General features: G+C 45.0%; 1 protein-coding gene across 17 annotated transcripts in view; it reads left to right on the forward strand.

Moving 5' to 3' along the window:
• The window catches only part of TMEM94 (transmembrane protein 94), a 53,959-nt gene that overhangs the window by 10,630 nt on the left and 28,769 nt on the right, over positions 1 to 14,560 (forward strand). For 6 of the 17 annotated variants that reach the window (XR_692946.2, XR_011135576.1, XR_011135577.1 and 3 more), the window contains exons 1-6: positions 2,967 to 3,180; positions 10,425 to 10,544; positions 11,261 to 11,388; positions 12,012 to 12,148; positions 12,835 to 13,031; positions 13,841 to 13,992. Coding sequence is in view for 11 of the 17 variants with exons in the window: in XM_009666212.2 (XP_009664507.2) it covers positions 3,127 to 3,180; positions 10,425 to 10,544; positions 11,261 to 11,388; positions 12,012 to 12,148; positions 12,835 to 13,031; positions 13,841 to 13,992 (788 nt within the window). In the remaining 6 variants the exon portion in view is untranslated. Of the gene's footprint in view, positions 1 to 2,838; positions 3,181 to 6,300; positions 6,325 to 10,424; positions 10,545 to 11,260; positions 11,389 to 12,011; positions 12,149 to 12,834; positions 13,032 to 13,840; positions 13,993 to 14,560 lie in introns of those variants that run through there. The other 11 variants (XM_068914087.1, XM_068914083.1, XM_068914085.1 and 8 more) reach the window with 7 other exon arrangements.

The raw sequence follows: 14,560 nt of genomic DNA on the forward strand, positions 1-14,560 counted from the left end.
ATATGCATGTGATGAAGAGTTAGATCTTCTGGAACACAAGATGCGCTCTGAGCACAACCGTAGCACAGACATCTGACACTCAGAAGGATGAGAGATTTGTCCTCTGGCTCCAGTCAGCTAATACAGTTCCGTTGTCAGAAACAACTGAGGATCAGAGTTTGTCAGGTGTAGTGCAGGGTTTCTTCCAATTTTTGCAAGAAACTATAGACACTGCAGAGACAGGCAGAGAGTATCTTAGGAGCAGTGCCAAAACCTTGTTAAATTAAAGGTGCTACTGTCTTGCTCTTTTGCCCACTTCTCCTGACTTGTTAATTTTCTGTGTATTTTTGAAATGAACTTAATATTGTGAAAGGTACCAGAATCTCTGCTCCAAGATCTGCAAAGCATATACCAAGGTAGACAGCTTCACTGATTGCCACAGGGCAACGTGAGACTCCTGAGTTTGAGTTACTTTAGATATAGGCTGTATTTGAAGCAACTCCATCTATTAAAAATTATTGGCATAATCTATACCACAATTACTGTAGCAGCTGAGCTGTATTATCCTAGTGAAATTGGTGCAGCCTGGATAGAGCACTGTGCCTCATGGTCGGAGCCTGGAAATGTACTCGCGGGAGCCTGTGCTGTACTCTGCGCAGCACTAGTGTTGTTGGTCCTCAGCTATCTAGTTCTAGCATGTCTAACGAGCTGCAGTCCTGCCTTTGGACTGAAAAGTAGCTAAATCTTCTGCCTCTTCTTGTCTTGCCAGTAACTGTATCTCTGTTTTTTATTCCTTGCCATGCAGCTTCTCTAAAACTTCAGCTCTTCTTCCAAGGGCTTTTCACACACTAATCCTTCTTCCACAAGCTTCTCTCTTCTGTGCTGCAATTTCTGTATGGGTCTCAGCCCCTTCCCTTGCCTTTGTACTCTGCCTTTCGCTCGAACCCACAGTTTTATCTTCAGACCTCAAGATTCTAGCTCTGCTCTTTCAAATGCAGAAATGCACAGCCAGATGCAATTTATGATACCAACTGTTATCAGAAGGAAGTTACACAGCACAAATGATTGCCCTACCCAAAACATTTTAGAGCAAGGTCTCTAGAGGGTGGGGTAAACAGGAAGAGGTGATTTGGTCCATTTCCATTTGTGTTCATTACCAAAGCTGGAGTTCCAGAGCCAGGAGAAAGTTGTGTTGGGACTCCTTCACCACATGAAGCGCAGGGGTTGTTCCTAGACTTGCACAGTGATCACTCCGTTTTTCTATTCACAGTCATTTGAGTTTCCAGAAGGTATTTACACTGAGCCGTAGGAAACAGTCCAGCAAGCACTGAGATAAGAAGAGGTTGATTCACATATGTTGTGTGAAGATTTGCACATTCTAACCCCATCTCGGTGGTATTGGTCCTTTTTTTTTGTTTTTCCTTTTTTTTTTATATGTGTTGAAATGGGTAGGTGACTTTAGTTTCTTAGTAGGAAAAGAGGAGGGAAGGAAAAATTGTACCCTTAGGACACCTTGTTCCTCTCTGCAGTTTGAAATTGTTGTCTAGGAAATAAAATGCCCTACAGAAAGATGAAGGATATCTTCATCCCTCTTTCTCCCTCTGCTCTCTCACTAGCTCTCTCCTAAAGTGACGCTAAAGGCACTGTTTCCCTTTAACTTTGGCTTTAAAGTAACCTGCGAAACTACATACCAATGTGTAACTCAGTGCCAGCACAGCGATGAGAACTCGTTCTTTCAGGGGTTGTCTTGGATCTACCGTACTTTGGGGTTATTGTAAATATTGGGACCTCTGATGTCTGCATTTCTGGCTTTAAATGCAGCATATGGGCTGTGTCAGTTTAGCCATCTGAATCTCAGGGAAGGAAAGGAAATGAAAAGCTTGGCCAGGGACAGTGGGTGAGTACTGAGATCTTCACATAGTCCTCCAAGCTACATTAAATGCTGGCTCTGGAAGTCTTTGCAGTGTGTGTCTGTTCCTTTTTATACAGGCTGCTGGGTCCTTGGCAAGCTATTGACGTGTTTCTTGTCTGGGTCAGTTCTTCATCCTTTTATATATGGTATGAAAGCAATTGTTTTAATGATTGCTTTGCAGAACTGGGAGGACCCAGACAGAATCAGGACAGCACTGAAGTAGGAGCTATATAAAAGCCACTTTTATAAAGACACTGTGCTTTCCTTTAACAACAAGAGGGAAGCGTTCCCGTAAAAGATGAGAACGAGAGAGAAGAAAAATTCCTTCTTCACTTCTGAATACCCATTATTCCATTTCGTGTCCTTTCGTTCCATCTCTGCTCAGAGGTTCCCTGTGTGCGCTAATCCTTTACCTTCTCTGTGCCACTGCCCAGGTGTCAGTGAGCCCCAGATATGGCACATGGCTATGAATAATCTGCATGCACCTTGTTTTAGCTTGTGTGGCTCAGGATGTATGAACATTTGATGCTGAGAGGGGCTTTTGCTGCTTTCTCCATCAAGAAGGGAAGAGGGAGGGAATGCTTCAGACTGGACCTGTAGCCGTCTCAAATCATTTAAATAAGTTTTTTTTTTTTTTTTTTTTGAAATTGAGCTTGGAGCTCCAAAGCTGTGGAGTCATCTGGATAACTCTCCTATATTTGTGTAAGGGGGTTAGGATTCCTGGATCTCTTTATCTTTATCTAGTCCTTTTTCCTGGGCCTGCTCAGGTGTTCCTTCTCTGGTAGTATATTTTATAGCACTTTGTCCTGTCTAATTTGCCATCTGCTTTTCCACAGACCCTGTCTGTCAGCATCATCCGTTGCTGTGCGTGCATATGCATCTCTACAGGCAGGGAACCCACGGATTCTGGCTGTGCTGGCTCCATCTTGTGAATGGACCATTCCTGCAGGCAGCTGGTGCTATCCTGTGCAAACTTTCTTCTCTCTTTCCCTTTTTTTTTTTCCTTGCTATCCCTCATCCCTCCCCCATCCACCGCCTCCTTGCTGGATCTGCAGCATGACTGGAAACAGGCTGAATTAATCAGCAGACTGGTGCTTCACTCTGCTGCTTCTGTCTCGTTCTCTGCAGCGCTGGGCTCTGCACAGTCTGGCTCGCTCTCCCTCTTTTGCTCTCTCATTTCTGGAGGGCAGCAGCAGTGGAAGTTGCTGTGGAAGTGGTGCAGGAATTTAGCCCAGATGCTCTTTAAGCAGGCCGATCTCTGGATCCCCCACCAAGGCAAATGCCGCAAAGTAAGTTTCTCTCCCTTAGCATTTAAATTCAAAATGGCTTTCCCTCTTTCCTTCCCCAACCTCCATCCTGCCTGATGTGATGGTGCATGAAGGGCTTTGAGGTTCTGGGGAAAGAGATTATGTCAGGAAATGAAGCAGGGAATGATAATTTTAGCTAGGGATGTCTTGGTCTTGGAGGGGGTGGGGAAAGAAGCTCTGTATTAAACTATAGATTTAATTCGAAAACGAAGTGGAGGGGCCAAACATGATCTTAGCTACTGACTCCTGTTTTGCTGCCTCTCTGCTTCGGGTCTCAAGTTTATCCGTTTCTTGTACGTGCTTTGATCTGTAGATGTTGAACCTCCTTACCCCTTGAAATATCTTACAGTGCACCTTCTAGGCTGTGTCACAGTTTTAGTTCCCAAAGTCTTCAGATAAACAAATAGGGGGCAGGAGGTGAAAGATGTGCTGAAGTTCCCTGGATTTCTGAGCATTGCTGGCCTCAGGAGGAGATTAACATCCTCTGGAGTCAGCTCTGCACTGGCATAAAGCATTGTACTTTATGTTGAAGCCAGAATAAATATGGACCCCCTCCCCCCCGACTGCTTTCTGAACTTGGGGAAATACTGCAACTAGATAAATTATGGTAATTAAAGCTTGATAATTGCATAGCACAGGTGAGCTTCAAAGCACTGCATAAACACTGCCTCATCCTGCCAGCATCCTGGTGGGGCACGTAACTATGGTTGGGGATTTGCCTGCTGCAAGGAGGACCAAAGAGACAGACCCGGGAAGGTGCAGTTCACAACTGGGCTGTTACCTGGGGAGCAGGCTCCTCTCTCTCTGCTGTTGAACTGCCACTAGCTGAGCAAGGAAGAAAGCACCGAGCTTTGCGTTAGCCATGTGAAATGGTTGATCGTGGCTGTTGGCATCTAACACTGTGCTTTAGAGAGGGCATAAAATTTGAATGTCACTGTCTGGATTAAAATGGACTCTGTTCACACCAAAATGCAGTGCTGATTCAGATGGCTGATTAGTGCTGCTCTGGCCAGATCTCGCAGAGATCCTTGCTACCGCTGCTGTGCCTCTTTGCAGTGTAAGTCTGCAGGCCCTGTTAGTGATGAATGGCAGGGAGCCTCGATGTCCGCTTCCACACCGGAGCCCCCGCAGGCCCCCCGTTACCGAGCTGTGGGAGCTCTTTTGTCCACGGACCGGGGGAGGTCTGGGCTGACTTTCATACGGTGGCTACAGATGGAGGAAGGAGACAGTTGTTGACTGTCGCTCTGTCCATTAATTTGGGCACTGCTGTGCTGAAGGCTTTGCTTGTTTCATTTGATTTGAGACCACCCACAGCTAAATGGTGGTTGCCAAGCTTGTGTCAGGTGGCATTTAAACCAGGTTTAAAAGCTGCGTTGGTTGTGCTCTCTGGAGCCTTTCCTTGCGTGTCCAGTTTTGAAGGCAGTGGTCCCCACAGAGCTGCGATGTGCTTGACAGAGCTACCTGAATCATGCAGATAATCATGTATTTCTTTTTTCTGTGCTTTCCAGTAGCGTTCAGGTGGGTTGGTGAATATTATAATCTTCACAATGCTTCAGCTGGTAGGGAGGTGGTATTCCCATTAAAGAGGTGAGAAACTAAGGCACAGAGGAGTCTGCAATTTTCCCACTGTCATAGAGAAATCTGTGGCAGAAGCAAGAGCAGAATTTGGGTGTCCTGACAGTTAGTCCGGAGTCTTAAACAATTCTTTATTGAATGGGGAGTGTGAATGTGTGAGGGGGGAGGTTTCACGCAGTCTAGGTCACTGGACAAGCGCTGTTGCTAAGAGTCAGGCATCAAACCTCCTTTCAACAGTAACCGGGTAAGCACCCAGAAGGACAACAAATACAATTTGTGTAGGTAGTAATGGGAAACTTGCCCAGAATGGCCTATCCATTGGCTTTGCCTGCTATGTCTCTATAATTTTGTACAACGGGTATTCGATTGCAGGCAGTCTGAGCATTAACTCAGCAGCTGTGGTCGGACAGAGCTCTAGCACGCTGAAGTATGATTTGTTTTAGAAGAGAAATAAACCCCTTCCTAGCACTAGCTTGCAGTAAGAAATGTTGCTCCAAGAAACTGCATGCTGTGGTGTCTGATGTCTGCCATCCTCTCTGACGGGAACAAAAAAAAGCTGTGGGTCATATTGTGCCTTATCTTATGCAAGAATCTGACTTGCAGTACTGAATGCAAATACAGTTACTTCTTCTCATGTGTTTTTGAAACTGTGAATAATGCCTATATTTCAGAAGGTCTAATCCCTGAAATAGATTAATAGCCTGCAGAATATCATTGGCAAATTAAAAACTACCTTCTTGTTTCTGCTAGAGGAATGCAAAATAGCTCTCAGAAAAAGGAAGAACGTTCTGCTGCCCTGTTTCTCTCCTCCAACTATTTAAATCTGAAAAGCAATTGAATCAAAGTGTTAAAAAGGGCGGGGGGGGGGGGGGGAGTCTAATGTGTGCAGCCTGGAACGAAGGAAATGATCTGACAGCTGCCTAGTAGGGGCTCTCCATACCTCTGAATCAGATAAATGGAATCGCAGTCTATGCAAATTAAAGCTTCTAGCAAATCTTCTGTTTTCTGTTCCCTTATTTACTTAAACAATCTTTTAAAGGCAGTTGTATTAAATTGCACGGCACTCTTGGTGAGGAGCCCTTACTCTGCAAGAGACTGAATCCGCAGAGGACAGAGGATATCTACCACTTTACTGGACTGAATCTACTTACATGTCTATAGAAGCAGTGGGGAAGGTGAATTTTATAAGTATATATCTGTGCTGCAGTATTGTTTAAAAAAAATGTTTGGCACATATGATACAACAGTACATACTGATACAGCAAATAAATGTGCTACTATGGATATGTAATGGTTGTATGAAAATATAAGGGGACTTCAATCTAATATAGTATTTTGTGCCATCTCTCACATGTACTTATGCTAACCTCTACTTGTTTGCTCCTCTTGAAGGAGGGAGCAAGTCATCTATCTTTCATCAGATAGCAGACGGTGTGAGAATAGCTGATAAACTTTGAAGATGTTCTTGAGTGGCTCTGTGTATGAAAGAGCAAGATGGGAATTTTAGGAGGAGAGATCAGGAGCCAGTGGTGATTGTCTGTGAGGATTAAGGTAGGCCATGGGAAGCAGACGCGACTGGGTGGTGACGCTCGGGAACAATTCCACGTTGTGGGAGGAAAATTAGAAGATAACCACTCTTTCCCTTACCTATCAGTCTGATAAGGCCCCTGCAGCTCATGGGAAAGGCAAAAGACTTTGCTGTGAGCCAGACAAGGCTATAGATTTAAACAAGCTGGTATTTGCCAGCTCATGTCCCCGTATCAAACTATGGAGAGACAAAGGAGCAGAAAAGGCAAAGAAAAGACTACTGATTCTATGATCCTGCTTCCTCCAGCTGTGAAATGCTTCTCATCTCCTTCCTGGAGAGCCAGACCAGCTCCTAAAACTGGGTGTTTGCTAAATCTAGCTCAGGTTCCTCGTCCCTGATTTTTCAAGGCAAGCTAATCAGTAATTTAACATTTTAGGGTATTTATTGGAAGTGGAGAAAAGATGAACTCACTCACTCATCTTTGCAGCCTCCCTTGTATTCCCCTCCTCAGTGCATTAGTTTTCTTTAGCAAATAAAATCACAAGTACAAAAAGTGTTCTCCTGCACTGTGTGCTTTTTCCTTAATAGCCATACTGCAGATTACAACTCTGAGAGAGATGCAATAACATCTGCGAGGCAGAGGGTAGCAATCATCCCCAGTTTACCTGGCGTCCATCATGCCTCAGACTGGCTATCATAGCTGGGACAGGGTCAGCTCCAGAAGAGCCCTAAGTGCACTTACAGAGGTTCAAGTGCTCTCTAGGCCTCTCGGGGCAAAGGAGGAATTAGCTGCTTGTTTTCTCCTTAGGATTTTTCTCTTTGGTCTTAGGCAAAAGGAAAGTACGGCCTTTTAAAATGCCTTGGGGTATCCACCCAGAGCTTGCTTTTACTGTAACTTGGAATTTATCATCTGTTTTTTCTTTTCTTATTCTTCAGAGGAAGCGTAGGGCTGTTATTAATGACCTGATACCTCTTCACCCTGGGGTGCTCACCTCCTGTTTTGTGGCAGGAGGAACACTTGCAGCTGATGAAAGGCTGAAAAGGTCCCTCTGGGCCAGCTTAAAGGCTCCTAGGTCTTCTATATAGAAAGATTTACTTTTGGGCTTTTGAAAAATGCCTCATTAGCAGTTGATGACTGAGCAGGGCCGATCTTGTTGTGAAAACCTACAGCTGCTCCTTGCCAGGAGCTCGGGGTGGCTCTTCTCGCCTGTCCCTTTCATTTCATGCCTCCAAGCACTTTCCCTTGTTGCTGGTCTGCAGCAGGCTAGCTGACTCTCTGCAGGTGGCCGCTCACTCACGTGATTACAGCGTGTGTGTACCATGCTGGCTGTGTCTGCGTGCTTTGCTATATGCTCCCGGTTTTAAGTGTCTTCCCAAGATGTGTTTTTAACCGTCCCTCTCCTTCCTGCCATTCTTCTTTCCCGACACTGCCGCATTTACCACTTGCCCCTTCTCGCTTACTACAGCCGCCTTCCTTTGCGCACACTTGCCTTTACCTTGCGTTGACTGATACTATGGCAAAACAGTAACTGCTGTGAAAAGATTGGAGCAGGTGTGCAAGTATTTCAGGAACCTTTTTGATTACCTTTGGATTTGCTCCCTTTTTTCTCTCACTGCCTACTGTGATATGACAGTGTCTCTTTCTAGGCAGCGTGTGAACTGTGAACTGTACTAGACGTTGGCATAAAGTGCAGCTTTCCTCCCATTTCTTCTGCAACTCGTTGATGTACCCGTTGGAACCAGCTCCGTGGTGTCTAAGCACGCTTTGCCTTTCAATTAAAGTCCCTGTTATTATTACTGCCTTTCATTTTGTGCCTTTTCTTTAGCTGACTGCTTTCTCTGTGTTAGAAAGAATGACTAAGTGTTTTTATGGGTGCTTTGCTATGCCCCAAATAGGCAGCAGTCAGTGGAGAGAGAGAACCTGTATTGTCACTCGCTCCATGTGCTCCCCGGCACTCCTGTTTGCAGCACTCCCGCGGTGCAGCAGCACGTCTGTTGCCAGCTACGCTGCCTGCCATCTTCTCCTCTGGGAGTCTTTGTGAGGCTCCTATGTTTAGTTCTGCACTGGTGTTTACCTGGGCTGCCTCCAAGAACAACACAGAACTACTTCCTTTAGTCCCTAAAACTGACACAGAGAATGAAAATTACAGCAGGATTATTTTTAGTTCTATAAAACTGCAATTGAAGCAGCATTGCTAGAGTCTTCCTGGCCAGAATTTGCTGTTTCGAATTTTCCCTCAGGTGTGTAGTAGATGGTAGTTTAGAGAGCAGCTATGTGCCACTTCTTGGCACTTACGTTGCAGTTTTGGATTAGACCATCGATGCAGACGAATCTGAAGTCCAAGGTTAGTTTCCGCTGGATGTTCATCACGAAGCTGCTCAGTTACAGAGCAGGAAGAAAAGAGCAGATCAGAACTGAGATGCACTTGCCGAGCTGGGTGTGCACATGCAGCTCCTGAAGAGCAGAGCTGCTACAGTTTGAGACCGAGGTGGATGTGGCAGGGCTGGGGAGAGCTTGTGACTGCAATAGCAGGAAGAGCTGCAGCTCCTGCCTGAACTGTTTGCTGGGCTGTGTGTCACACCAGCAGGGACTGGAGAGAAAGCATCCTGACCGCTTTGTGTTCAGAAGTTCTGTAAACAACATGATACACCTGAGCATTTTTAAAGTGCAGGATATCCTATGTGGTATAACTAGTACCTTCAAGCTGTTTTTATCTGCCCTAGAAGCGCTAGAAGTGCTTCTTTGGGTTTTTCTATTCTTTGCTCCATTGTGCAACGTACTTTGTCAAATAACTTGTGAACTGTCAGTTCAGTTTTCCAGTTGAACAGCACTGCTTGTGTATCTGTTTACATCTGGGAAAAGCTGCAACAGCAGGGTTATTTCTTGGCCTGGCAGTTCTTCATTTACCTACTGCCCAGAGCCTGGAAATGAACAGCATGGAGTTCCTTGAGACACAACTATGGCACAGTATTAGCATGTGAAAGACAAACGAGAACTTTTATTGACCAGTACCATGATGTCTGTGGTAGCCCTCACATGGCCACCTGCCTACTTGTTGTTGTTGTTGATTCACTTTCAGTGATCTGGTACTCACAGTACCTCTCAGCAGCCTCTGTGATTTGAAAGGAAGGTAACTGCTTGTATTCTAGCCCCAGAAATGCAAGCGTTTACCCTACCTTCTTGATGTCAGCAACTTATGGCAGTGTTGTCCAGATGGCGCTCTCTTGGGATGCTTCCTTTCAATCTGCTGCCTCTTCCCTGGACAATGAGGCAGCAGTGATTTGGGTGGTGTGTGCTTTCTTCAAGTGCAAATGCCTCCCCTATATGTTCTCACAGTTCAGCGCTTCCTCTTGTAAAAGGAGGAGCAGAATTTCCTCCTAAACTGATTGCGGCCTAGCATAGAAATCTGGGAGCTTCCATGTGAAAGTAGCCACTGAGGTGGACTTCATAACCAAAATGCAACCCCAGCAGCTGTGGGAATCAGACATATCTTGTTTAGAATTGCAGAAATTCTACTACCTAGCTGTTATTACTTTTAGCGAAACCTATTCTGTCTCATTAAAATTCCAACGTAACTGTCTGTGTTTGGTTGTTCCAGTTCAGGACTTGATGGGCAAAGCTCACAGTAAGTAAATCTGATTCTGAATGAAATGGGGTAGACGTGAAGACGTCCCCGTGTTCTTCTTTGCAACCAGGTATTCTCTCCCTCTGGAGTGGCTGCCTGCTTGGAAATCTTACTCATCTACTTTGGCTAATCACCTCCTGGTCTTTACAAGCTGATACCAGTTCAAGCCTGCGTAACCTCTGGGAACTGAGCAGGCTTCCTCTGTATTGTCCCCAGTCTCTGCAGATCAGTCTTGTTTCGCAGAAATGATTTGGTATTCTGCTTTGATAAAGTATTTATCTGGCACAGTCAGGACTGGTTTGTTTACCTGATGTTATCTAGGTGCTCTAATTCCAGCTAGCAGTCTAAAGTTCACAGGAGGGAAGTCGATTTCAGGGAAATGACAAGTTTGCCTGGTCCTGATGAGTGTGAGGCATTCACAATAGGGTGCTCATCCAGCCACCAGGAACAAGCCCCAAAAGAAAAGCACTAAACAGTTTGTTTTTCTGGCTTTCTAGGATGAGATGGCCTCAAGTTTGGGCCTTACCACAAAGAAAGCCCTTACGATCCTGAGAGACCAGTTGTCAGCACTGCTGGAGGGGCATCAGAAGGAACGGAAAAAAATGACTTCCTGGAAGGTGAGACACCAAATAGCACAAGGTTGGGCGCTCAGTCTCCCCTTCTCAAAGTAAAGCTGAGGATTAACTGAAGGTTGGCTGCATTCCCTTCCAGACTGCTGCTGCAGAATTTTCAGCTGTAGAACTGCTAACGTCCTCGAGACCAAAGCAAGGAATTACCCAAGGGCGTACTTCTCTCAGCTCTGCTCTCCTGGAGGCTGGAGCTGTACAGGAGCGTAGCTTCAACTCTGAGAGACCTAAGGGCTTCAACAGGCTGCAACTGCATTTGAAAAGTGGTCTTGATAGCAGAAGGACCTTGAGCCACTAGTGGCAACGTGCGTTGGGGGTCCATATCAGGTGGAGAGAAAGAGCTGTGGAGTTCATCACAGTCTCCCCTTGCTCCACCATATTTGACTGGCTTGTGAATACAAAGTGCTAGTGTTTATTCACAGTAATTAAATGTTAAATATCTTCCTCTCTGGGTCGGTGACAATAGGGCAACCTGGCACAGAAGCCTTTTCATTCTTCCAAGCCAGAGTAAAGCAGAAGTGTTCACCCAGACTCCCCAGCTGAGGAACCATTAGCGCTCGGCTAACTGATCTGGGAAGCTCTGTATCATTTGGAGAGGTTTTGCAAAGTTGTGCTAGCTGCTGCCCTCACCCTTTTGCACTCAGCTTTTTTAAAGGCCTGTCTCTGTATTTCCTGAACGTTGATTCTCTGCTGCTCTCCTGTTGTAGGAGGTGTGGAGGAGCAGTTTTCTGTACCATGGTAACCGTTGCTCCTGTTTCCACTGGCCTGGTGCATCTCTGATGCTTCTGGCAGTGCTGTTGCTGCTCTGCTGCTATGGAAGTCAGCCACAGGGGAGGTAAGCAAAACATCCTTTGCTGGTTGACTGAAACAAGGTGGTAGTTTTATATCCTCCCAGCACTGTGCGTGGCTGACTTATCAGTGTTGTCCCTCATTCTGTCTCGGCATTACCATATCGTACTGATACTTTATCCCTATCAGTCGCTCTCACAAAACTTCAGCAAACTTAATGGACCCATAGAGTGTTCTAGGGAGAGAATGAGAATGAGATTTTCTTCCTACAGTGTCCCTAGATCTTACAAAATTGTAGGGTATTAGAATAGTCAGGAAGGATTTTGATACTGAATTGGAGAAGTTTGTGGTTCATTGGAGAAGGAACTGTGCTGTCACATGAGCCATAGCTTGCCTTGATTGTTTTCTGTAAGGGTATTTTTGACTTGAGACAGGTTCTTTGGAACTTCTCTGGTGGCATTATCCTAAAGAAGAAGCATGATCATAGCTCCCCTGCTCTTCTTTTTTAGACGTAAGTCTATGGGATATAAGAATGAACAACTGAGCAGGTGTTTAGGCAGTTTAGGCAACTGAGCTAGGCATTTATCTCTAAGGGTGGCTGGCAGTGTATTATGCTCATTTACTCAAACGTCATCTGCTTTCTGGTTTCTTTTCTTCTGCTGTGCAAAGCCAAGGTGCCGAGATAGTTAATGCACTGGCACTCTTCCTCCTTCTCCTCTTGGATCTCCTCATGGTTGGGCGTCAAGAGAGGCTGAAGTGCAGAGAGGTGGAGAGGAGACTTCAGACAATTATTGATAAGATAAATGGTGAGGTCTTATTCATTTATCTCTCATTTGCATTTTGGGTTTTCTCCCCTGTTGGATTTTTCTCTAAACCTGATCACATATGTTACCAACTGAGTTTACTAGTCTTGCCCTATGTTACACAGAAACAGGCTGTGAGAATTGTGCTCTACTCACGCCTGTCCTTCAGAATAGTTATTTTGAGCTGTCATGTGGCCATGTGCTTCCAATCTGTATGTTAACAGGTAGGCGTCTGTTATGCCTGTGCTTTGGAGTAATTTGAATCCTGAGTGTCTTGCAAAAATATCTGCCTTCCAGCAGATGAGGAGCGAAGAATACGTGGGGTTGTCCCACAACATAGAACAGAAGGAAATAAATTGCTGGGCTTGAGCATCTTCTCAGTAGGGACTTGTGAACCTGAGGAGGCAGTTCATTTCAGTGTGGCAGTTTTAAGGACAGCCTTTAGCCTTTCCATTGTACAAGTATGTATTTAAGGCTATAAAATTACTATGTTTAGTTATTTATACAGGGTAGAGAAAGAGGGGAAAAGCCATTAAGGAGAAACAGAGAAATTGTAGGTGATCGTGGGAATGGACTGATATTAGCACTGGAGGGCGCATAGCCACTCTAGGTTGTAAATCCATATGGAATTGGCCCTTGGCCCCTCCAGAACTGTTATCATTTAATTCTTTCATACTATGTGCTTTCAGATGCACTTGGCAAAGAGGTGAAATGGCCAGACTCCATGTACCCTGATCTTCACATGCCTTATGCCCCATCCTGGTCCCTTCATTGGGCCTACAGGGATGGTCATCTTGTCAATCTGCCTGTGAGCCTGTTAGTAGAAGGAGATGTCATTGCTTTGAGGCCAGGACAGGAGTCATTTGCTTCTCTGAGAGGGATTAAGGTAACTCACTTGTATTATTTCCCTGGCCTGTGACAATGAAATATATATTTCCCAGCATTTTCTTGCTACTACTCTAATTTCCAGTGTACAGCTTATTGGTGTGATCGATTTCTTCCGATCTTGAAAATGGTTTGAAACTCCAGTTCAGCCCAGAAAAGTGCTTTGTTAGACAGACCATGTCTTCCCTATGAACCCCCAAACCCAATGGACCAGAGCCACTAATGTATGAAAGCACGCTCCATCTCCTCCAGGTCAAAGGGGAAATATCATGTGCTGCTGATCACAACTGGAGTATATCTATCCAGGAGGATGATATGACATATAAAACCCCAACTTTATCCTGTTTTTTATGTGGAGAAATAAAAGTTTGTCTGCTTTGACCTCCTCCTTACTTCTGATTTATTATAAAAGAAGATAATATAAAATATCTGGGGGAAAAGTGGATTTACAGCTCAATTACAAGATCTATGGAAAGATGAGAGGCTTTGCTGCATGAGGAAGACTGGCAGAGATTTAAAGCTTGAAATTTACCATTGTTCTTTATTGTAACTTTCACTCCAAATGCCAATTGTCATGAAATAACCACATGTGCTTTGTCACTGCTTAAGGCTTACAAGCATTTCGTCTCGTGTTTGAAGCAATAGTTTAGCTAATGAATTTTTGAGAGCTGAGAGAGTGAACTGTGACAAACGCGTGTTGTGTCACTTGCAAAGGGAGGGATCCGGCCAGACTAAACCACCAGTCCCTTGCAGCAGGTTTCTTTGAGGCCCCGACCGTGCAGTCTTTGGGCCCTCCGACTTTTATTCTAGGATGATGAGCACATTGTTCTGGAGCCAGGAGATCTGTTTCCACCTTTCTCACCTCCACCCTCCCCGAGAGGAGAAGTGAAGAAGGGACCTCAGAATCCTCAGCTATATCGTCTCTTCCGTGTCTTGAAGACCCCAATAATTGATAATGTCAGGTAGGTTAAAGACTGTGCACGACACCTGCACAGCTTGTCTTGGTCCTTGCTGCTGCCTTGTGTCAGAAAAGAATAAGATTTTACCAGTCCAGGACAGGGATTTTCAAATATACTGTGGTGTGCCTTCTCTATTACTGGGGAAGGCTAGAGCTGTCTTCACTTGCCCTCCATAGCTGGTAGGTCAGGCTGATACATAAAGATATGCTCAATAGTTCTGTTTAGCTCATTACCTTCTACCTCAATTTGAACAATGGTGGGGAGGTCACAGGTTTCATGTATTTGATGGCTAGAAGTATTGTGTGACCCCAGGTGAGATTGTTTTAAATCTATATCAAACATTGAGACTGAGGACAGAGATTTATTCACAGTTCTCCTGTCAGGGGCATCTTCTGTAACTCAAAGGCCAGGACTGTGGCTCTGTAGAGAAAAATAATCTGGAAGGATAGCTTTTCCCTTTTGAAAGTGCTGCTGCTTTAAGGAGTGGGTCTTGTTGGGAAATGCTAGTTCTGGTAGCAAACAAACAAGGAATGAGCTGTGCAGGGCTCTGAGGCACAGTTATACAATCACT

The sequence above is a fragment of the Struthio camelus genome, chromosome 19 (assembly GCF_040807025.1).
Source record: "Struthio camelus isolate bStrCam1 chromosome 19, bStrCam1.hap1, whole genome shotgun sequence".
NCBI classification, from domain to species: Eukaryota; Metazoa; Chordata; class Aves; order Struthioniformes; family Struthionidae; genus Struthio; species Struthio camelus.